Below are 25,650 nucleotides of genomic sequence, written 5' to 3'. Positions count from 1 at the left end.
AAATCCAGCTGAGGAAAGCGCAATTTACCAATGAACAACAGATCACTAAAATGGGATCCTCAATAAATACTGTACCTGCCTTAACATAATGCATGGAGAGATTTGCACAAGTCCTGCATATCTATATATATCTGCATATATATATATATATATATATATATCATTAACCTGCTGTTTTTTTTTACAAATTTGATGGAGACTCTTGATATTTACAAGGTTGTTGTTGTGCGTTTGAAAGGAAGTGAAGGCTGTAGAGATGAAGGTGTGTGTGTGTGTGTGTGTGTGTGTGTGTGTGTGTGGCTTTGACTCTGAGAGGAATCGTTTGATCAGGCCGTGTCTGATAGGCTGAAGCTGATCTAAGTGAATATTCACTTTGATACTTCCCTCATCCTCACACAGCAGAGACCTGTACACTCGCTCTGTGTCACACACACACACACACACACACACACACACACACATCGATACAGTACCAGTCAAAAGTTTGGACACACCTTAAATTCTGTGTTTTTTCATTATTTTAAAATGTTCTGCATTGTAGATTTATACTGAACTGTCAGCTTTATGAGGTAGAGTCACCTGGAATTCAGGCTAATTTCAGTTAACAGCTGTGCTGAACTCATCAAGAGATAATTACTTGAATTTCTTGTCTCTTAATAAAGTGTTTGAGAGCATCAGTTAAAGTAAAGTAGTGAAGAGGTAGAGTTACAGGTATACAGTGAATAGTGAATATTTGAGTAATGTTCTAATCCAGGTTATGAGAAGCAACAACTACTCAACTAAATAAAGAAAAAAACCTAATGAAACTATATTTATAGTAGAAAAACTGCCCCAAAAATACAAGCTAGGTGGAAATACCCCAATTAAATGATGTTTTACAGTGAATAAACTGCCCCAATACTACAAACTAGGTGAAAATAACACAATTAAAATATTTATAAAATAAATAAACTGCCCCAAGACTACAAAGCTAGATAAAAATAACCCAATTCAACTATTTATACAGTGTATAAACTGCCCCAAAACTACAAACTAGGTGGAATTACCCCAATTAAACTATTTTTACAGTGGATAAATTGCCAAAAAACACAAAACTATAGGATATACTGACCAAAAACACTACCCAGCGAGGAGTGAATAACTCTCAGGCTAATTTCAGTTAACAGCTGTGCTGAACTCATCAAGAGTTAATTGCTTGAATTTCTTGTCTCTTAATAAAGTGTTTGAGAGCATCAGTTAAAGTAAAGTAGTGAAGAGGTAGAGTTACAGGTATACAGTGAATAGTGAATATTTGGGTAATGTTCTAATCCAGGTTATGAGAAGAAACAACTACTCAACGTAAATAAGTAAATAAAAATACTTAAAAGGACCATTAAGGAATATATATCCTATGCAAAATAATAAAATTATCAGCATGTAAAGCGAACAAGCGGTGCTGCAGCATGGAAGCTAGAAAGCTGGGCTGGTTCAGTTAAACCTCAGCTGCTAAAAGCTCAATAGACTACAAGACCGACCCAGAGCTGCTACTTTGCTCCTGCACAGGTAACCTAACTGGCTAGAGCTAATTCAGTCAGGTCATTTATCACATCCACTAGATTAGTTTACTAGAGACTGGTGTTTAAATTCACTTAAAAATTGAGTGTTCACATTTATATCAGTGGTCTGAGTGCAGCTGGGATAACAGGGCAGAGGGTATCTGAGAGAGCTAATGCTAGATAGATTAGCAATGTGAGCTAAAATGATTTGGACTGTGCTGGCTAACACAATCATGCTATACATGCTAAAGTGAACTGCAATCAATAAAAACGGAGGGGTAGCCTTGTCACATCTGATTAATACCTCGGCAGCGATTAGTATGTCAAAAATATCAATGGATTGTGTAGATTCAGCCTCCACAACTTGCCAACCCGAGTGAGCTTTGTGTCTTAGAAGAAAACAACAAGAGAGCACTTAAAAATGATGGGTTTCTTTGATTTGAAGAAATTGGACGATCACAAGCCATCAAACCAAACTGAACTGTTTAAATTTCTGCACCAGGAGTGTAAAGCATAAAGTTATCCAAAAGCAGTGTGTAAGACTGGTGGAGGAGAACATGATGCCAAGATTAAAAATCAGGGTTATTCCACCAAATATTGATTTATGAACTCTTAAAATTTGAATATGAATGTAAGCTTGTTCTGTTAGCATTATTTGAGGTCTGAAAGCTCTGCATCTTTTTCTTTTGTTATTTCAGCCATTTCTCATTATTTTCTGCAAATAAATGCTCTAAATAACAATATTTTTATTTGGAATTTGGGAGAAATGATGTCTGTAGTTTATAGAATCAAACAACAATGTTCATTTTACTCAAACATAAACCTATAAATAACAAAATCAGAGAAACTGATTCAGAAACTGAAGCGCTCTCTTCATTTTTTCCAGAGCTGTATTATCCAAGCTATTATACTGTACATCCCATGAAGGTAAGCCTGTGAAAATTTGAGGTCATCTTTACATTATCCTCCTCATCATCCCACAGTGTCGATGTGTCTGAGTGAAGATGAACCCCTATCTATTCCCGCCTTTGATGTGCCTCATCACGCTCACCAACTCCATATACCCCCCCCCCCCCTTCATTCTCCCAGCGGTAAACAGTGTCCACAGCACGACGACCTTCCTAATGTTTTCCTTCCTAAAGAGGATTAGCAGCCCAGTTAAATGAAGTAGCTAAAGCTGTGGATCTGAGCTGTGGATAAGAGCCTGAAGTGTGAAGGATGGAGAGGGTGGAGGACGTGGAGAGGCGGGGCTCCTTCAAAAGGACGACACTGTAGCCGAGACGTGCACGGTGTCTGAAATTCACTTCTGTACTGTATGCACTGGACAGTATTTCAGAGAAAGAGACGATAAACGGCAGGTTTAAGTTCATTTTTATGTTCTACTCATAGATAGTACATTAAATGCACTGGACAGTATTTCAGAGAGACGATAAACGGCAGGTTTAAGTTCATTTTTAAGTTCTACTCATAGATAGTACATTAAATTCACTGGACAGTGTTTTAGAGAGACGATAAACGGCAGGTTTGAGTTCATTTTTATGTTCTACTCAGATATAGAATGTTAAATATACTGGACAGTATTTCAGAGAAAGACAATAAACGGCAGGTTTAAGTTTGTTTTTATGTTCTACTCATAGATAATATGTTAAATATACTGGACAGTGTTTCAGAGAGACGATAAACGGCAGGTTTAAGTTCATTTTTAAGTTTTACTTATAGATAGTTTGTTAAATGCACTGGACTGTATTTCAGACAGATGATAAACGGCAGGTTTAAGTTCATTTTTATGTTCTACTCATATATAGAATGTTAAATATATTGGACAGTATTTCAGACAGACGATAAACAGCAGGTTTAAGTTCATTTTTGAGTTCGACTCACATATAGTACATTACTCTCTTATTCTTACTCCCTTAACACCTCTAACACACTAAGTACTTCTAACCTCATTTTCTTCTTCCCCTCTTTCACTCCTCTATCCCATTATTTCCCTTTGACCTCCTTTAATCCCTATCCAAAGATGTTTTACCTTTAAACTTATTTTACTTCTGTACTTGACTATTGTAAGTCGCTTTGGACAAAAGCGTCTGCCAAATGTAATGTAATGTAATGTAATGTAATGTAAATGCACTGAACAGTGTTTTACTGTGACGATAAACTGCAGGTTTAAGTTCATTTTTATTTTCTACTCACATATAGTACATTAAGTGCACTGGACTGTATTTCAGACAGATGATAAACGGCAGGTTTAAGTTTATTTTTAAGTTCGACTCACATATAGTACATAAAATGCCCAGGACTTTAATTTAGAGAGATAATAAACGGCAGGTTTAAGTTCATTTTTATGTTCTACTCGCATATAGTGCATAAAGAGCCCTAAACAGTATTTCAGAGAGAGATGATAAACAGCATGTTTAAGTTCATTTTTAAGTTCTACTCATAGATAGTATGTTAAATGCATTGGACAGTATTTCAGAGAGATTATAAACGTTAGGTTTAAGTTCATTTTCAAGTTCTACTCACATATAGTATGTTAAAAACACTGGACTGCATGTCAGAGAGACGATAAACTGCAGGTTTAAGTTCATTTTTATGTTCAACTCATATACCATACAGTGTTTTTCAGTATTTACTAGCTCTGAATGATATGAGCTGTACAGGACTAGGATAGTAACATTAGCTAAGCTAACTTAGCCCCTTCTTCACTATTCTATGCTACTTCACTATTCATTAGCCTATTATATTTTCTGCACTTCCCCTCATGATCGAGCTATAAGAAGGTGTTTCTAATAAATTGGTCAGCAGATATTCTGCCAGATATATATCTGTCAGCTGAATCACAGCTCTGTTTTCTGCTCTGTTGTATCAGAAACTCCGTCACGGTGAGTCTGGACTCGTGGGCGTGAGAATCGTAGACATATGCAAATGAGGAGGGCACCGCAAGAGCCAAGGCAAGGTGCCCTGAGATAAAAGCCCCAGACATCCCTGCTTTGAAGTATTTATAAACAGGTGACTTACACAGGCAGACAGGTGTAAAGCCAGGAGAACATCCTGAGAAGGTTAAAAAGACGGAGATAAAGCAGAACATAAACTATTCAACAGCAGACGTCTCTCAGATGTTTCTGTAGGCGTTACCCAGGCGAGTCCCTCAGCAGATCTGCCACACTGTAAACCCATACGCTGTTTAAACTCAAAAGATTTAAGTCTGTTTTACATAAAATTGGATATTTCTTAACAATACTCAACTATTTTGAGTTAGTTGATCATTTGTGAGCTCATATACTACTGTACTATTCAAACTGAGATCTTTGAGTTGAACCAACTTATAAATAAGAACTGAGTTTAGTCTGTTTTGCCATAAGCAGCTTCTTTTCCATTGGCTTCTGTCACAATCTATTTGCATACTGGGTGTGTCCAACAGATTCTGACTAACACTCACCATCAGTGTGTAGTGATTCCCCCTGGGCTACCTTACAAATAAATCAACTTTCCCTTTAGTTGTAATAACTTGATGTTTTAATTTATGCTAACTCAAGTTTTCATTTCTTATTACTTAAAAAAATGAGCAAACCGGCTGCCTTAAAAACGTTAAGTAAACTCAACTTATCCGGTCTTACAGTAAAACAAAAATAAAAAAAAGTTAAATCAACTTCCCCTTTAGTTGTAATAACTTGATATTATAAGTTTTCATTACCCATTACCAGTGATGTCAGTAACGCAGTACTTAGTAATGCGTTATTCTAATCTGACCCTTTTTTTAGTAACGAGTAATCTAACGCGTTACTATTTCCAATCCAGTAATCAGATTAAAGTTACTTATCCAAGTCACTGTGCGTTACTCTCTCTCTCTTGCGCTCGGCGTGTCTTTAGTTTCCACCCGTTCTCGTTTTTCCGCCAGTTCTCGGGCTCCCTATCTCTTTATAAAGGCGTTTTTTCCCGGCCGCGTCCCAATTTACAAGCCAGGTCAGCGGCCTGCACAGATCTGATTGGCCGTGGAGAGCGTTTGAAGATTTTACACCACACGTGATTGGTCTGTGAGTTTACTGTGCTGCAGAGCACGAATACCGTAAAGATGAGAAAAGTTCCGGTGCTTTAAATAAACACTGTCAGAATTAAATCCTTCTCAGTAGTTGGGTCCGGTATGGGTCCGGATTGGACAACGTCTGGGTCCGGACCCGGACCGCAGTCCGCATATATGTGATCCCTGGTCTAGACCATATACACGGTTCTGTTTTATAAAACCACTCCTTGCTGCCCTGCAGAGAACAACAAGTTCAACGTTCAGTTTTACAGAGTTAAATATTTCAGGTCAAGAAAGACTTTCTTTATTTTATATATTTTTATAAAAACAAGCATTTATGTTAAGTGAAATCAAGAGTAAGTTTTTTATTTTTTATAAAAAACCTTATTTTTTCAGGAAATAGTTCAATATTAAATGTCTAGAGATACATTGATGCTGTTAAAAATGTATTTTCCAATGAAGGGAGTATTGGTAAAACTGGTTATAATGTTTATGTTAAGGCGGCGGGAGGTGGTGTCTGCAGCTGCTGAAAGTAACTAATAAAGTAACTTGTAAAGTAAATTAGTTATTTTTAAAATCAAGTAATCCATAAAGTAACTAAGTTACTTTTTAAAGGAGTTATCAGTAATCTGATTACTTTTTTTTTAAGTAACTATACCATCAATGCCCCGTTTTTTAACCTTTTTTAAGTAATCGTTTTCCTCAAATTTTTAAGTAAATTTAACTTATCCAGGCTTACAGTGTAACAGCTTCTTTTCCATTGGCTTCTGTCACAATCTATTTGCATACTCGGTGTGTCCAACAGTTTCTAACTAACACTTACCATCAGTGTGTAGTACAGTATTTCCCCTGGGGCTACCTTAAGTAAACTCTATGTTGTTGTAGGCTGTAAGAACAAGCTTCATTTTCTGAGCTGCAGGAACTCTGGGTTGGCTGTGCTCTCAGTACTGTTAGTATATATACTCTATAGTATTTCCTTTTTTCATCTACTTTTACTCTACTATGAGTATTAAAAAAAGCTCAAATAAAATCAAAGAGACAGTGAAATCAAATCTACAAATTGTATTGACTTGATTTTAACATTTAAAATGTAAAATACATTAAAATACATACTTCGTTTTCAGGTTTCCATGCAATTTTGTAGTAACGTCAACTAATGCATTAACGGTGCCCATTTAATTAGGATTTTTTTGCTACAGTAAAAGTAAGATAGAGCGATTGTGCAACAGTTACTTTAACTCAAAAAGTTACGAGTTATTGTGGTTTAATGAACGATTGGTTAACTCCATGCAGTATTATAAATGACAAAAAAATGAACCTCGATTCATTTGAGGCGACAAATTACCTAAAATGATTTGAGTAGACTTTACTTAATTAATTGATATAACAAAAATAAAAAGTTAAATCAAGTTCCCTTTTAGTTATAATAAATTGATGTTTTAATTCATGCTAACTCAAGTTTTCATTCCCCATTACTTAAAAAAATTAGAGCAAACCGGCTGCCTTAAAAAAGTGAAGTAAACTCAACTTACTCGGTTTTACAGTATAACAAGAATATATAAAAGTTAAATCAACTTTCCCTTTAGTTGTAATAACTGGATGTTTCAAAGTTAAGCTAACTAAAGTTTCCCATTACTTAACCTTTTTTTTTTTTTTCTACTTCCGGCGCCGACGCGAGTGGCTGCCTGTTCCAGTAGCTCCGTTTCAAGAATTTCCCCCCGGGGATCAATAAAGTATCTATCTATCTATCTATCTGATTAAGGTTCGCTTAATTTACACTATAGACACATATTCTACACTTCTATGTACAGTGGCTTGCAAAAGTATTCATACCCCTTGTTGTTTTTTTGGTATATTGTCACCCTGCTTACCAACCACAAACTTAAATGTATTTTATTGAGATTTTAGATTTTAAGGCATAAACCAATGGAAATAAATAAATAAATAAATCGAAAAATAAATCATATTTGAGGTACTTTACCAGGTCCTATGGCGTGGGAACTTGGGGTCGGTCATAAGTTCCTTCACAGACATCACGTCGCCGGGGATGATGGGATAGTACTCACTGAGAGAGGCTTCTTCATCACTAGAAAACACACAAATACACAAAAATTAAAAAGTGTTTATTCTGCTTTTTGGGATTAACAATTTATTTCACAATACTTACAAAAATTACACATCACAAACTAAATCCTTCATAAACCAAATAGCCTTTAGAGGCTTGGTTGAAGGTCTGACTGTAGCCTGCTGCTAACCCTGTCTAGCACTGCTGGAGCAGTATTAGCATTAACCGCTAACCGTGCTAAGCGCTAGCTCTTTCACCGTTCAGAATTGAGTATTATTGGCCTGTAGCTTGCTGCTAACCCTTGCTAGCACTGCTGGAGCACTTCAGAAGGTCTGACTGTAGCTTGCTGCTAACCCTTGCTAGCACTGCTGGAGCACTTCAGAAGGTCTGACTGTAGCCTACTGCTAAACCTGTCTAGCACTGCTGGAGCATTGTTAGCATTACACGCTAACCTTGCTAAGCGCTAGCTTTTTCGCCGTTAAGAATTGAGTATTGTTGGCCTGTAGCCTGCTGCTAACCCTGGCTAGCACTGCTGGAGCAGTGTTACCATTACACGCTAACCTCGCTAAGCGCTAGCTCTTTCACCGTTTAGAATTAAGTATTATTGACCTGTAGCTTGATGCTAACCCTGTCTAGCACTGCTGGAGCACTGTTACTATTACACGCTAACCTCGCTAAGCGCTAGCTCTTTCACCGTTTAGAATTAAGTATTATTGACCTGTAGCTTGATGCTAACCCTTGCTAGCACTGCTGGAGCACTTCAGAAGGTCTGACTGTAGCCTGCTGCTAACCCTGTCTAGCACTGCTGGAGCACTGTTAGCATTACACGCTAACCTCGCTAAGCGCTAGCTTTTTCGCCGTTCAGAATTGAGTATTGTTGGCCTGTAGCTTGCTGCTAACCCTGGCAAGCACTGCTGGAGCACCATTGGCAATAGACGCTAACCTTGCTAAGCGCTAACTCTTTTGCCGTTCAGAATTGAGTATTGTTGGCCTGTAGCTTGCTTCTAATCCTGGCTAGCACTGCTGGAGCAGTGTTAGCATTATCGCTAACCGTGCTAAGCGCTAGCTCTTTTGCCATTCTGTGGTGAGTATATCAGACTGTAGCCTGCTGCCAACCCTGGCTAGCACTGCTGGAGCAGTGTTAGCATTATCGCTAACCGTGCTAAGCGCTACCTCTTTTGCCATTCAGAGGTGAGTATATCAGACTGTAGCCTGCTGCCAACCCTGGCTAGCACTGCTGGAGCACTATTAGCATTATCCGCTAACTGCACTAAGCCCTAGCTCTTAATCTCTAATGCGCTTTATAATCAGCTTTATCTAATGCACCTTATAGTGCAAAAAATACAGTAAATATATTAGATTTTTATTGTCAATGTCAGCAATTGTAGTAACTATAAGCAGCTGAAGAAATAATGTGAATATTGTGATTAATAATTAACTAAATCCAGTCTGTGCCAGAGCTCACATTCGTCACGTTTTCGTCATCAGTAAATACATTGTATTATACAGTATTGTGTTATATTTAATTCATCTATTGTGTTCACACCTTAATAATAAACACCAGTATCAGAATCCTAATCTCAGAACCAACAACACAACACAACCTGATGCTCCTGCAGCACTTTAATCAGCTCTAATCTCACTCTTATTAAACACCTCTGCTTGCATTTATGTTCTACTCTGATAGCTTTGGCAGAGTGTAGAGTATACATTTTATATACACTACTGATCAAAAGTTTTTGGTCTTACTTTTAGTAAAGCTCAAACAGTTTAATTTCACTACAAACCACAACCAGACCTGATTACTATCAGACCTGTAGAATGAAGAAATCACTTAAATACAACCTGTCTGACAACATGAAGCAGATAAAAGATCTCAAAAAGCAGCACATTATTATTATTATACCCCAATCTGAAGAAACTCAACAACAGATGGGAAAACAAAGCTATTGATCATCTATCAGTCTGGAAAAGGTTATAAAGTCATTTCTAAAGCTTTGGGACTCCAGAGAACCACAGTGATTCACTATTATTATTCACTAATGGAGAAAACACTAATGGAACACTGGTGAACCTTCCCAGGAGTGACCGGCTTACCGACCTAAAGAAATTACTCCAAAAGGGCATGAACAACTCATCCAGGAGGACACAAACATGTTCACCTCTGAAAGGATTAAATAAACTAAATGAAGGTTTTGGAGGAGTGATCTAGTTAGAGTCTGATTGGTTGAGATGATCTTTATGCTGGAAAATCCTCCAGTGTTTCTGAATTAAAACTGTTCTGTAAAGAAGATTGGAACTAAATTCCTCCACAGAGATAAGAAAGACTCGTTACCAGTTATCTGTAAATCTTGGTTTTATTTTTCTAATATCAAAGTTTGTTAGATAATCAGGAAAATATCAGTATAACAAAAAAGCAAAAACTAGTTTTTCACGCCACTGTAAATGACTTTAGTCTGTTGCCATTGGAAGCATATATTTATTGGCTTTTGGAATCCATTTGTATAGTGGATGTGTCCCCCAGTCGCCCTAGTCTACCTTAAGGACAATTTGTAGATTATATATTATGATAATTATGCTAAAATTCTTGCATAAAAAGCAGGAATGGGTTTATGTTAATAAATGAAATGAAGCTGTGTAGATAAAACATGAAGTATGTCTAAAATGTAAGAAAGGCTGTATTTCTCTGTGAGTATTGGTCATCCACTAATCTGTCACTGACCAGTAGAGGGTGCTGCCTCTTTATTATCCAGTGTTAGTGATCTGTGGTTGGTGGTCTGGGGCTGGTCTGGAGTCAGTGGGGGGAGTAGATGTTGTGTGTAAATGGTGCTGTTGAGCGAGAGACTCATTGGCTCTGTAATGAAATGTGAAGGTGTGTAAACCTGTTACTCGCTCTGGAAACACTGAGGCTTTTCCTGCTACTGTAACTGATTCAGTAATTCATCTTCATCCTGCAGATGCACACGCTCTACACACTTCATCCCATAATACTATAATACTCTATTTTACTCTATTCTCTGTGAATTTGTTCATGATTGAGTTATCTCAACTTGATTTACTTGAACTAACTCCAAACATGTTTCATCAACGATAGATATTGATTTTTAATGTCTAAACATTATTAAATGAGTCGCAACTGAAACTGATTAACTATTCTTAAAGCAAAAATTACTCTGGCTGGACGCCTTACAATTTGTTCCAAGACCCTGGTTGCCAAGTATAATATGGGAATCTGCCCTTACAATTTGTTCCAAAACCCTGGTTGCCAAGAATACTATGGGAATCTGCCCTTACAATTTGTTCCAAAACCCCAGTTGCCAAGTATAATATGGGAATCTGCCCTTACAATTTGTTCCAAAACCCTGGTTACCAAGTATAATATGGGAATCTGCCCTTACAATTTGTTCCAAAACCCTGGTTGCCAAGAATACTATGGGAATCTGCCCTTACAATTTGTTCCAAAACCCCAGTTGTCAAGTACAATATGGGAAGCTGCCCTTACAATTTGTTCCAAAACCTCGGTTGCCAAGTATAATATGGGAATCTGCCCTTACAATTTGTACCAAGACCACGGTTGCCAAGTATAATATGGGAATCTGCCCTTACAATTTGTTCCAAGACCCCGGTTGCCAAGTATAATATGGGAATCTGGTAATATGGTAATCTGCCCTTACAATTTGTTCCAAAACCCTGGTTGCCAAGTATAATATATGAATCTGCCCTTACAATTTGTTCCAAAACCCTGGTTGCCAAGTATAATATATGAATCTGCCCTTACAATTTGTTCCAAAACCTCGGTTGCCAAGTATAATATGGGAATCTGCCCTTACAATTTGTTCCAAAACCCTGGTTGCCAAGTATAATATGGAAATCTGCCCTTACAATTTGTACCAAGACCTCGGTTGCCAAGTATAATATGGGAATCTGCCCTTACAATTTGTTCCAAAACCCTGGTTGCCAAGTATAATATGGAAATCTGCCCTTACAATTTGTACCAAGACCACGGTTGCCAAGTATAATATGGGAATCTGCCCTTATGATTTGTTCCAAAACCCTGGTTGCCAAGTATACTATGGGAATCTGCCCTTACAATTTGTTCCAACACCCCAGTCACCAAGTATAATATGGGAATCTGCCCTTACAATTTGTGCCAAGACCACGGTTGCCAAGTATAATATGGGAATCTGCCCTTACGATTTGTTCCAAAACCCTGGTTGGCAAGTATAATATGGAAATCTGCCCTTACAATTTGTACCAAGACCACGGTTGTCAAGTATAATATGGGAATCTGCCCTTATGATTTGTTCCAAAACCCTGGTTGCCAAGTATACTATGGGAATCTGCCCTTACAATTTGTTCCAACACCCCAGTCACCAAGTATAATATGGGAATCTGCCCTTACAATTTGTGCCAAGACCCCGGTTGCCAAGTATAATATGGGAATCTGCCCTTACAATTTGTTCCAAAACCCTGGTTGCCAAGTATAATATGGGAATCTGCCCTTACAAATTGTTCCAAGACCCACGGTTGCCAAGTACAATATGGGAATCTGCCCTCACTATTGTTTCTATGGTTGCCAGGTATAATACAGGAATCTGCCTTCACTATTGTGACAACACTGTGGTTGCCAGGTATAATACGGGTATTAGCCCTCACCATTTGTGCCAACATTTTGGTTTCCAAGTATAATACAGGAGTCTATCCTCACCTTTTCTGCGAAAAACCCTGGTTGCCAAGTATAATACAGGAACCTGCCCTCGCCATTTCTGCCAAAACCCTGGTTGCCAAGTATAATACAGGAATCTGCCCTCGCCTTTTCTGCGAAAAACCCTGGTTGCCAAGTATAATACAGGGAACTGCCCTTGCCATTTCTGCCGAAACCCTGGTTGCCAAGTATAATACAGGAACCTGCCCTCACCATTTCTGCTAAAACCCTGGTTGAGTACTAGGCCTCACAATTTGTGCCAACACCCTGGTTGCCAAGTATAATACAAGAAAACAAAAAAAAAAGATGCAGAGCTTTCAGACCTCAAATAAAGAGAAAACAAGTTTATATTCATAAAGAGTTTTAAGAGTTCAGAAATCAATATTTGGTGGAATAACCCTGGTTTTTAATCACAGTTTTCATGCATCTTGGCATCATGTTCTCCTCCACCAGTCTTACACACTGCTTTTGGATAACTTTATGCTTTACACTCCTGGTGCAGAAATTTAAGCAGTTCAGTTTGGTTTAATGGCTTGTGATCATCCATCTTCCTCTTGATTATATTCCAGAGGTTTTCAATTTGGTAAAATCAAAGAAACTCATCATTTTTAAGTGCTCTCTTATTTTTTTCCTAGAGCTGTTTATGTTACTTATGAAGTTCAATTTATGAATGAAGTTCAACTTATATAGCGCCTTTCTAGAAACCCAAGAACACTTTACAATTTACACGGTTTACACACAAGCACATTACACGGCAGCCAATAGCGCACAGCGTACTCTCAACCAGAAACAACCACCGTCCACATGAAGAACTGCATCGGCACTACAGCATTTACCCAGGACAGAATGCCTATCCATATCTGGGCTCACAGTCATACACACACTTCACACATACACACCGGATCAATTTAGAGTATCCAATTAACCAGATCAATTTAGAGTATCCAATTAACCAGATCAATTTAGAGTATCCAATTAACCAGATCAATTTAGAGTATCCAATTAACCAGATCAATTTAGAGTATCCAATTTACCTGATCTCCATGTTTTTGGACTGTGGGAGGAAACCCACACAGACACAGGGAGAACATGGAAACTCCACCCAGATAGGGACTTGAACCCAAGACCCCAGTGCTGGGATGCGACGTGCTACCACTAAGCCAGTACTGAGAACAGGAAAATTGCTGTAAGGAACTTTACACAGCTTTTAATGACGACTTTAATGACGTATTGATATAAAGCACTATAATGCACTATATTAAGTTATGACTTCTGTATTCACACCCGAGTTTCAACACCAGAAACACAGTAATTCAGCTCTAGTTATACTGAGTTGTAGCAGTGAAGGGGGGGTTAGAGTGAGAGCCTGAGGTGATTTAGGGGCTCGGCCTGGCGGAGATCCACCACTCTCTCTCTCTCTCTCTTTTTTTTTCTCTCTCTCTTTCTCTCTCTCTCTTTCTGTAGGCCAGCAGAAGCCGGGAGGATTTAAAAGGGATCAGTGCTGCTTGGACTCATTGTCTCTATTTAAATTTGTGTCTCGCACTCAGAGGAGCAGTTCCCTCTTTTCTCTGAATTTCGTTAGTAAATCAGGAAGCTAAACAGTAACGGAAAAACAGGAAACCGGCCCAATTTGGCCCGAGGGAGGAGAATCTGGGAGATTGAATGTCGGACTTGGGGCTTCGGCTGAAACGCTCTGTTTGCTTGAGTATTATATATTCCTTCTGTATACCAGAATTTATAACAAGACCATATTAAAAGTTAAATAAGAACAAAAACTCCTCTGTACTAAACTTACGTTTCTTCACAATACTGCATCTACTTTCTGAAATACTATAACTTTAACCTTTTTCAGGCAATACAGACACTGGTAACTTGTTCTGACAGCCTACAACACTGTGACCAGGCACTAACAGTATATAGACTATTATATAATATACAACTATGGAAAAAAATAAAAGAACAATTAAAATTGATGGGTTTCTTAAATTTTACCAAATTAAAAACCTCTGGAATAAAATTAAGAAGAAGATGGATGATCACAAACCAACAAATCAAACTGAACTGCTTAAATTTTTGCACCAGGAGTGTAAAACATAAAGTTATACAAAAGCAGTGTGTAAGACTGGTGGAGGAGAACATGATGCCAAGATGCATAAAAACTGTAATTAAAAGCCAGGATTATTCCACCAAATATGGATTTCTGAACTTTATGAATATAAACTTGTTTTCTTTGCATTATTTGAGGTCTGAAAGGTCTGCATCTTTTTTCTTATTTCAGCCATTTCTCATTTTCTGCAAATAAATCTGCAATAAAGCTAAATAAAGCTCTAAATGACAATATTTTTATTAGAAACTATGGAGAAATGTAGTTTATATATATATATATATATATATATATATATATAGCCACTCATTCTCAGGCAGTCATACACATGCAGGTACATGTGACGGTATTAAAGGTCATTTCTATACGTGCGCTTGTCAGACCACACCTTTTAACAGCACTCAGGTTATTGTACCTCTCCGATTACACTGTCCCACGCCCAGCACAGCTCCTCACGCAACAACACACCTGCAGGAGAACACACTCTCTACTACTGCACGTAACAGCTGCGTGTTATTCACTTACTGAAAAAAATATAAATATATATACGTATATATATATATTATTTACTATATGAAACAATATGAATTATTTAGTATCTACTACAGATTATTATGTATTATTATTATTATTATTATTATTATTATTATTATTATTATGTTGAAATTATGATGTATTATTTTCCAGTAATCACAACCACTAAACCTTATTCAGTAAATGCTCTGATTAAGTAAGTAAATTGGAACAATTGTTTAATATCAATTCAATAACAATATAATTTTTTCCTGCAGAAACTGAGTGTGATTGCAATGCTGATTCATGGCTGGTTGCTAAGCGGTTGCTAAGGTATTGCTAAAGGTGTTGCTAAGGTGTTAGTAAGGTGTTACTATGGTTTCCGTGGTGGTTGCTGTGGTGTTGCTAAGTGGTTGCTAGGTGGTTGCTAAGGTGCTGCTAGGTGGTTAACAATGTTTATTTATTTAATTATTAATTTATTCAACATGGGCAATGCACATTGATCAACATTTCAGTTTCTACATCAATGTAAAAACACCAGAGTTTTTATATGTAGTCCACAGGCAGGTTCTTGTTAAAAAATACCAAAAACAAAACAGTGTCAACAGCTCAATGAACATTACAAAACCTGTTGCTATGGTATCCATGGTGGTTGCTATGGTGATGCTAAGTGGTTTTTAGGTGGTTGCTAAGGTGTTAATAGGTTTTTGACATGATGTTGCTAGGGTATCCGTGGTAGTTGCTATGGTGTTGCTAAGTGGTTGCTAGGTGGTTGCTAAGGTGTTGCTTGGTGGTTGCTAAGTTCTTGCTAGGTGGTTAAAAAGATCTATAGATTCTGTGGTGGTTGCTATGGTGATGCGAAGTGGTTGCTAAGGTGCTGCTAGGTGGTTGACATGGTATCTGTGGGGGTTGCTATGGTGTTGCTAAGCAGTTCCTAGGTAGTTGCTAAGGTATTGCTAAGCAGATGCTAGGTGATTGCCTATGCTATGGTTGGGTTGCTATGGTTTCCATGGTGGTTGGTACGGTGATGCTAAGTGGTTGCTAGGATGTTGCTAGGTGGTTGAAAAAGTGTTGCTAAGGTGTTGGTAAGTGGTTGCTAAGTGGGCCCTATCTTACCTCTGCTCAAGGTGTGTCATGTTGCTCATTGTTATCTTACACCCTACCAACAGTCTATTTTCACACTTTCCTCCTGCATTGTTTAAATAGCAACAGTGTTTCTGAATAAATCTACACTGATGGGTGTGTTGGTCTGGAAGTGAGGTGTGTTCAGATACATTTCTGGAGTTTTGCTATTCCAACAGAAAACACAGGTGCTCCACTGACTGAATAAAACCTAGACAGACGCCAACAGTCAGACGTTCATTGCTATCTTGGTAGCAGTGCACAAACCCAACTGTTTATATCAACAATAAACAGAATGCTAAATAAAATAACATTACTGTTCCTGTAAATGAGCTGCGTTGGACACTTTGGTCCAGGTAGCTGCGCCGTTAAAATAGCAATCTGCCATAGTCAGAGCTCACCTGACTCTTAAAGGGAATGAAGAGCAAGTCACGCTCTGATTGGTTTATTTTACGTTATGCCCAAAACTTTTATAATATTAAGATTTTCTGAGATTTTTTAAATTTATTTTTTTATTGGCTGTAAGCCATAATCATCAACAATAAAATATATAAACGCTTAAAATAGATCACTCTTTGTTTTAATACATGTATATAATATATATATATATATATACATATATATATATATATATATATATACATATATATATATATATATATATGTATATATATATATATAAATAAAGTAGCTTTTCAATGATATTCTATTAATGATTAAAGATTTTCGAGATGCACTACTACTACATACAGTACATATTTGTGCTTATATTAAAAATGAAAGTAATAACAGGTAATAAGAGCAATGAAACAATAGCGGCTCTTTGTTCCTCAGAGGTAAACAGCTCTCAGCACACTGACAGGGGAACACCTTCTCTTTAACAATAGAGTTTAGTTACAGTGGAACAGTTTCACACAAAGGCTGGTTTAGCCTGAAGTAATGGATCCACACCCTGACCTGATAAACACAGAGGAACAGGGTGACCAGGCTGGCAGGAAAGGAGAAGTCCTGCTGCTGAATACAGGAACGTGGAGAACAGGACAGCGGGCAAATCACAGGGAAAAGGGAAGTTAGAGGAGCTTTGTTTTGAGGTGTGAGCACTGAGAAGTGAACGATTAGTTTACTAAATCTACACTAAGAAAATCAGGACTGACTTTCTCAGACGTCCTCTGAGAAAATTACAGGCTGAATTATCTCCTGTTTTTCTCTGAACTCCGTGGTCCTCCAGTAATTTTAGTCCTGTCCGGTTCCACATCTCCTCACGTCTACTCATGTTTAAAAAAAAAAGCTATTTGTCCACTGCCGCGCACCGTAATTACACTTCGGGCACGTGTTTCCATGGAGATCCACGTTAAAAACACAACAGTGAGTGGAAATGGAGGAGCTACTGAACTGGATGTCATTTAACCGAGAAAAAAGACTAAAAACGTACTGATCCTCCTGTTTTTACAATTGCAGTCCGGATGCAGGAGGTTTATTACTGAGTAGAAGTGTGAAATATTTTTCACAGACGCCCCCCTGAGATACTAATCCCATCCGGGTCGGGCTCGGGCTCATAATGACAGTTCATGGGTCGGGTTGGGCTCGGGCTCGGGCAGAACGTGCACAGGCTCGGGCTGGGTCGGGTCGGATTTTTTTGGGCCCAATCTAAGCTCTAAGCAGATCGTCTTGGTCATGTCTACATGCCTAAATGCATTGAGTTGCTGCCATGTGATTGGCTGATTCGACATTAGCATTAATGAGCAGTTGGACAGGTGTACCTAATAAAGTGGTTGGTGAGTGTATATATATATATATATATATATATATATATATATATATATATATATATATATACTGCTGGTGGACATTCTAAACAGACCAGCACTCTGTTTACACGTCTCCAGTCTGTAAACAGTAGCAGCGCTGTGATTCATTTCATATTTATTTAAATTAAAGCAGCAAGACAGCATCAAACTACTGGCCTGAGGGCAACATCCACCCCGCAGGACATCTTCAGACCATCCCTCACATGATGAAAGCTCATGCTTAACTACAGCCCAATCACTTCTTCACTTTTAAAATTCTGATTTATCTTATTTATCTCTAAATATTTCCCTAAAGACGTCCAGTTCAGGAATATAAAACGAATGAATATTACTTTCTCTTCAAATGGGATTAATAACAAACACAGTTACTTCTTTTCACAGTGTTTATATAGCGTTTATAATAATGAATAAGAGAAACCAATGAAAAGGATGAAAATATACAAAATATACAGTACCAGTCAAACGTATAAACACACCTTCCATTCACTGTGGCTTAACTGCGGCAGAACTACTGTAACTGTGCTGTAATTGCTATAACTGTGCTTTATGTGTATTATAACTGTGGCATAATTGCTATAACAGTGCTGTATCTGTAGTAAAACTGAAGCTTAACTGAGGCATAATTGATGTAACTGTGCTGTATCTGTTGTATAACTATGGCTTAACTGTGGCATAACTGCTGTAGCTGTGCTGCATCTGTTTTATAACTGTGGCTTAGGTGTGACAAAACAGCTGATACTGTGCTGTATCTATAGTATAACTATGGCTTAACTCTGACAAAACAGCTGGAACTGTGCTGTATCTGTAGTATAACTGTGGCTAACTGTAGCATAACTGCTGTAACTGTGCTGTAATTGCTGTAACTGTAATACAACAATGCTTTATCTGTAATATAAGTGTTGCATAACTCCTGTAACTATGCTGTAATTGCTGTAACTATGCCTTATCTGTAGTATAACTGCGGCATAACTGCTGTAACTGTGTTGTATCTGTAGTATAACTGTGGCTTAAGTTATGTAACTGTGTTTTAATCACTGTAACTGGGTTGTAATTGCTGTAACTATGCTGCAATTGATGTAACTGTGCTGTATCTGTAGTATAACTGTGGCTCAAGTGCTGTAACTGTGTTGCAATTGATGTAACTGTGTTGTAATTGCTGTAACTACGATGTATCTGAAGTATAACTGTGGCTTATTTGCTGTAACTGTGTTGCAATTGCTGTCACTGTGTTGTAAATGCTGTAACTGTGTTTTAATTGCTGTAACTGGGCTATAACTGTGGCATAGCTTTTGTAACTGTGCTTTAATTGCCTGTAATTGCTGTACCTTATCTGAAGTATAACTGTGGCTTAACTGCTGTAACTGTGTTGTAATTGTTGTAACTTTGCTGTAATTGATGTAACTATGCTGTATCTGTTGTATAACTGTGGCTTAAGTCCTGTAACTGTGTTGCAATTGCTGTCACTGTGTTGTAAATGCTGTAACTGTGTTGTAATTGCTGTAACTGTGCTATAACTGTGGCATAGCTTTTGTAACTGTGCTTTTATTGCCTGTAATTGCTGTACCTTATCTGAAGTATAACTGTGGCTTAAGTGCTGTAACTGTGCTGTAATTGTTGTTACTTTACCTTAGGTGTAGTATAACTGTGGCTTAACTGTTGCATAACTGTGTCATAACTGCTATGACTGTGCTGTGTCTGTAGTACAAGTGTGTAATATCTCATGTAACTGTGCCGTATCTGTAGTATAAATGTTGTCTAACTGTGTCATAACTATTGTAACTGTGCTGTATCTGTAGTATAACTGTTGCCTAACTGTGTCATAACTGCTATAACTGTGTTGTATCTGTAGTATAAGTGTGTGTGAGAGTGTGTGTGTGATGTGTCTGGGACGCAGGGTGTGAATATGTCTGGGATGTGTGTGTGTGTGTGTGTGTGTGAGTACCTGGATTTGAACTTCTTCTTCTTGATCTGAGAGGACAGGGCCATGCTGTGAGACAGCTGATGCTCCTCCTCCTCCTGAACCCGGTATCTTACTATTTTGGTTGCCATGGTGAACTTCTGACCAGCACCTGCGGCACAGCAGAACAGCACAGCTGTCAGAACGGAGAGAGAGAGAGAGAGAGAGAGAGAGAGAGAGAGAGAGAGAGAGAGAGCGACACACACACAGATAGAGAGAACAAATACAGTACAAAAACACAGGGGTACAGCTGGACAGACAGATAGATAGATAGATAGATAGATAGATAGATAGATAGATAGATAGATAGATAGATAGATAGATAGATAGATAGATAGATAGATAGAAAACATAGTCTGCAATTAATTATTCCTAATGAATTATTCATTTAATTCAGTCAGAATCCACAATAAAATATTCAGTATTTTTATTCCAATTAGTGTGTCTTTTGCTCATCATTCCCTTTAAGAGTCAGGTGAGCTCTGACTTTGGAGGATTGCTATTTTAATGGCGCAGCTACCTGAACATGTCCAAAAAATGCTTTTCAGCAGAGGAAACTGATCTGCTCGTTCAGATGTATTCAGAAGCACTGTTGCTATTTAAACGATGCAGGGAGAAGGTGTGAAAATAGTCCTCTGAAACTGTGCTGTAATTGCTGTAACTTTGCTGTTACTGTGCTATAACTGTGCTGTATCTGTAGTATAATTGTATCTTAACTGTGGCAAAACAGCTGTAACTGTGCTGCATCTGTAGTATAACAGTGGTTTATGTGTGGCATAACTGATGTAACTGTGCTGTAACTGTGCTACAGCTGTGCTGTATCTGCAGTATAACTGTTTCATAACTCCTGTAACTGTGCTGTACTTACTGTAACTGTGCCTTATCTGTAGTATAACTGTGGCTTAACTGTAGCAGAATTGCTGTAACTGTGTCTTATCTGAAGTATAACTGTGGCTTAACTGTAACAGAACTGCTGTAACTGTGCCGTATCTGTAGTATAACTGTGGCTTAACTGTAGCAGAACTGCTGTAACTGTGCTGCATTTGTAGTATAACAGTGGTTTAAGTGTGGCATAACTGATGTAACTGTGCTGTAATCACTGTAACTGTGCTGTAACTGTGCTACAGCTGTGCTGTATCTGCAGTATAACTGTTTCATAACTCCTGTAACTGTGCTGTACTTACTGTAACTGTGCCTTATCTGTATTATAACTGTGGCTTAACTGTAGCAGAATTGCTGTAACTGTGTCTTATCTGAAGTATAACTGTGGCTTAACTGTAACAGAACTGCTGTAACTGTGCCGTATCTGTAGTATAACTGTGGCTTAACTGTAGCAGAACTGCTGTAACTGTGCTGCATCTGTAGTATAACAGTGGTTTAAGTGTGGCATAACTGATGTAACTGTGCTGTAATCGCTGTAACTGTGCTGTAACTGTGCTACAGCTGTGCTGTATCTGCAGTATAACTGTTTCATAACTCCTGTATCTGTGCTGTACTTACTGTAACTGTGCCTTATCTGTAGTATAACTGTGGCTTAACTGTAGCAGAATTGCTGTAACTGTGTCTTATCTGAAGTATAACTGTGGCTTAACTGTAACAGAACTGCTGTAACTGTGCCGTATCTGTAGTATAACTGTGGCTTAACTGTAGCAGAACTGCTGTAACTGTGCTGCATCTGTAGTATAACAGTGGTTTAAGTGTGGCATAACTGATGTAACTGTGCTGTAATCGCTGTAACTGTGCTGTAACTGTGCTACAGCTGTGCTGTATCTGCAGTATAACTGTTTCATAACTCCTGTAACTGTGCTGTACTTACTGTAACTGTGCCTTATCTGTAGTATAACTGTGGCTTAACTGTAGCAGAATTGCTGTAACTGTGTCTTATCTGAAGTATAACTGTGGCTTAACTGTAACAGAACTGCTGTAACTGTGCCGTATCTGTAGTATAACTGTGGCTTAACTGTGGCAGAACTGCTGTAACTGTGCTGTATCTGTAGTATAACAGTGGTTTAAGTGTGGTATAACTGATGTAACTGTGCTGTAATTGCTGTAACTGTGCTGTGACTGTGCTACAACTGTGCTGTATCTGTAGTATAACAGTTTCATAACTCCTGTAACTGTGCTGTACTTACTGTAACTGTGTCTTATCTGAAGTATAACTGTGGCTTAACTGTAACAGAACTGCTGTAACTGTACCTTATCTGTAGTATAACTGTGGCTTAACTGTAACAGAACTGCTGTAACTGTGCCGTATCTGTAGTATAACTGTGGCTTAACTGTAGCAGAATTGCTGTAACTGTGTCTTATCTGAAGTATAACTGTGGCTTAACTGTAACAGAACTGCTGTAACTGTGCCGTATCTGTAGTATAACTGTGGCTTAACTGTGGCAGAACTGCTGTAACTGTGCTGTATCTGTAGTATAACAGTGGTTTAAGTGTGGTATAACTGATGTAACTGTGCTGTAATTGCTGTAACTGTGCTGTGACTGTGCTACAACTGTGCTGTATCTGTAGTATAACAGTTTCATAACTCCTGTAACTGTGCTGTAGTTACTGTAACTGTACCTTATCTGTATTATAACTGTGGCTTAACTGTGGCAAAACAGCTGTAACTGGGCTGAATCTGAAGTATAACTCTGGCTTAACTGTGGCAGAACTGCTGTAACTGTGCTGTATCTGTAGTATAACAGTGGTTTAAGTGTGGCGTTACTTCTTTAACTGTGCTGTATCTGTGGGATAACTGTGTGTTAACAGTAGTGTAATTGCTGTAACTCTGCAGACTCTATAGTATAACTTCAGCTTAATTGCTGTAACTGTGCTGTATCTGTTGGATAACTGTGTGTTAACAGTAGTGTAAATGCTGTAACTCTGCTGACTCTATAGTATAACTTCAGCTTAACTGCTGTAACTGTGCTCTATGTGTCAGAACGGAGATAGACAGGGGATATACTTCAGTCAGAATTCACAATAAATATTTAGTATTTATGGTTAATTATTCATTAAAGATTAATTATAAGGTATATGCTGTGACTATTCACTTTGCTATCATAACGACGGGAAAAGTACACCTTGCGTGACTCGAAATGTGCAAAAGTAATGTACTAATTCTCTTAATTAATCATGGGTGTGATTACTTTTGGGCGTAAAAAATGTGGAATAAACCAATCAGGGCATCACTTGCTCATCATTCCTGTTAAGAGCCAGGTGAGCTCTGACTTTGGCAGATTGCTATTTTAATGGCGCAGCTACCTTGTTAGCAGAGGAAACTGATCTGCTCGTTTAGATGTATTCAGAAACACTGCTGCTATTTAAACGATGCAGGGAGAAGGTGTGAAAATAGACTGTTGGCGGGGTGTAAGATAGCAATGAGCATCTACTATGAATTATTCAGTACATATTTATCAGGCCAATATAATGTAATACAGTAGGATAAGAGACCTTAGTGCAGGGTCTACAGTGCTGCCCAGTACACTCACATGATCATTAATCACACACACACACACACACACACACACACACACACACACACACACACACACACACACACACACACAAATAAACACACCCTGGCAGAGTGGGCCAGCAGAAGTGGGACACTGGTGAAGGATTACTTCACTTACGGTCAACCTGCAGAAAACACCTGTATGACATCATCAACACAGAGCACACCTATATATTACACCTGTTCTATTACATCCATTACAAAACGCTGTGTGTGTGTGTGTGTGTGTGTGTGTGTGTGAGAGAGATAGGGTGTGTTTTGGGGCCACAAATTCAACGTCTTTCATCAGTAAAACCGACGACACAAAACAAGCTCAATAAAATAAACACCATTTCTGCTGCAGGGTTTTGGGGACAGACGACCAGAGCTGTGAAGAATGTCTCGGTAAATTTGGGGACAAACAGTGTTTTATTAATTTGAGATGCACTACATGGACACAAATAATAATTTTTAGCTGAATTTTGCTTTTTTTGTAACATTTTGTAAAAGCATTCCTTAGTCCTATAGTCAGAAAAAAAAGTGCATCTTCTGAAATTAAGGGTATTAAAAAGAGTTTCTCCTGCTTTGAAGTAACTGTCTCTACTTTAGACAGACAGACAGACAGACAGACAGGCAGCAGGCAGACAGGCAGACATACAGACAGACAGACAGATAGATAGATTTGACAAATAAAATGGCACACACATAGATAGAGACAGATAGATAGACTGAAAGCTACATAGAGAGGTAGACAAGTAGACAAATAGACAGGGAAATAGATAGATAGATAGATAGATAGATAGATAGATAGATAGATAGATAGATAGATAGATAGATAGATAGATAGATAGATAGATAGATAGATAGAAACAGAAAGACAAATACACAAATAGAGAGACAGAGAAATGGATTGAAAGCTGGGTGGGCAAAATTACAGATAGATGGAAAGAAAGACAAATAGGCAGAAAGACAGACAGACAGAGAGGTAGACAAGTGGACATAACAGTTGGATGAAAACTTAGATAGATAGATAGATAGATAGATAGATAGATAGATAGATAGATATATAGATAGATAGATAGATAGATAGATAGATAGATAGATAGATAGATAGATAGATAGATAGATAGATAGATGGGCAAAATTACAGATGGATGGAAAGAAAGACAGACAAATAGGCAGAAAGACAGATGAACAGTTGGATGTTGAAAAGCATAGATAGATAGATAGATAGATAGATAGATAGATAGATAGATAGATAGATAGATAGATAGATAGATAGATAGATAGATAGACAGATATTCCAGCCTCTGGAATATAATCAAGAGGAAGACTAAAAAAAAAAATTAAACTGCTTCATTTTTTTTTTGCTCCAGGAGTGTAAAGCATAAAGTTATCCAAAAGCAGGGTGTAAGACTGTTGGAGGAGAACATGATGCCAAGATGAACTTTAAGAGACAAGCAGATGGATACATATAGAAAAAAGACAGATAGACAGATAGATAGAAGAGTTGTAGAGGTTTGTGTAGAGCTCTGGAGGAAGGTCAGAGAAAGAAGTTAGGAAGCCACTCACGTTCGTCTTCAGGGATGAGCACCTTCACCGGATTATTAGATCCACAATGGGCCTCCCTTTCTCTCTCTCTCTCTCTCTCTCCCACTATTTCTCTATGACTCTCTACCTTCTCTACCTCACTCTATCCTCAGTGACCTTACTCTGTATCACTCTATCACTCTATCACTTCCTCTGCCTCTCTCTCTCTCTCTTTCTCACCAAAACCTTTCTGCCTGCCTCTTAGTCTGTCTCTCACTGTCCCACCACACACTGTGTGTGAGTGTGTGTTTCTGAGTATGTGTGTGTGTTTCTGAATGTGTGTGTGTGGTGGTGGTGGGGGGGAGGGGTATTGGGGGGGTGAGATGACCCCCTGGACAACACATTGTCCTTCAGGGAGAATGCAGCCCATGAACAAAGCACACGCCAGCCACCACAGGGTGGTAAATATAGACACACACACACACACACACACAGACCCTCTGTCAGAGATGACCCAGGGATGGGTGTGTTCAGTGAAGGACAGTGGGAGCAGCAGGCCGGTGGAAAAGGGGGGATTTAATGGGAACAGGGGGCTGGTTTTGGATTAAACAGAGTTTACACTCTCAGTGTGAGAGAGTCACTATTAGTGTGAGTCGTAATACGCCGGTCTGATGGTGGTAATTCTCCTGGATTGACTCTGGAATGTCAGGCTGCCTGGATGCTTCACATAGATCATGTACAGAACTTCCGGCGGAACGTGAACAGACAATGATATAATCTAGAGGGATTATATTTTGGTTTTCAAACAG

General features: G+C 38.3%; 1 protein-coding gene across 1 annotated transcript in view; it reads right to left on the bottom strand.

Annotated features, from left to right (window-relative positions):
- myom3 (myomesin 3) overlaps positions 1-25,137 on the bottom strand; it is a 111,906-nt gene extending 86,769 nt beyond the window's left edge. The window contains exons 1-3 of the mRNA XM_022666414.2: positions 24,884-25,137; positions 19,816-19,942; positions 7,538-7,642 (exon numbers count right to left, since the gene is read on the bottom strand). Coding sequence (XP_022522135.2) covers positions 7,538-7,642; positions 19,816-19,922 — 212 coding nt within the window. The 5' untranslated portion in view covers positions 19,923-19,942; positions 24,884-25,137. The remainder of the gene's footprint in view (positions 1-7,537; positions 7,643-19,815; positions 19,943-24,883) is intronic.
- Between the last annotated feature and the right edge of the window lie 513 nt (positions 25,138-25,650).

The sequence above is a fragment of the Astyanax mexicanus genome, chromosome 1 (genome assembly GCF_023375975.1).
Source record: "Astyanax mexicanus isolate ESR-SI-001 chromosome 1, AstMex3_surface, whole genome shotgun sequence".
NCBI classification, from domain to species: domain Eukaryota; kingdom Metazoa; phylum Chordata; class Actinopteri; order Characiformes; family Acestrorhamphidae; genus Astyanax; species Astyanax mexicanus.
This window is presented reverse-complemented; position numbering and strand designations above follow the sequence as displayed.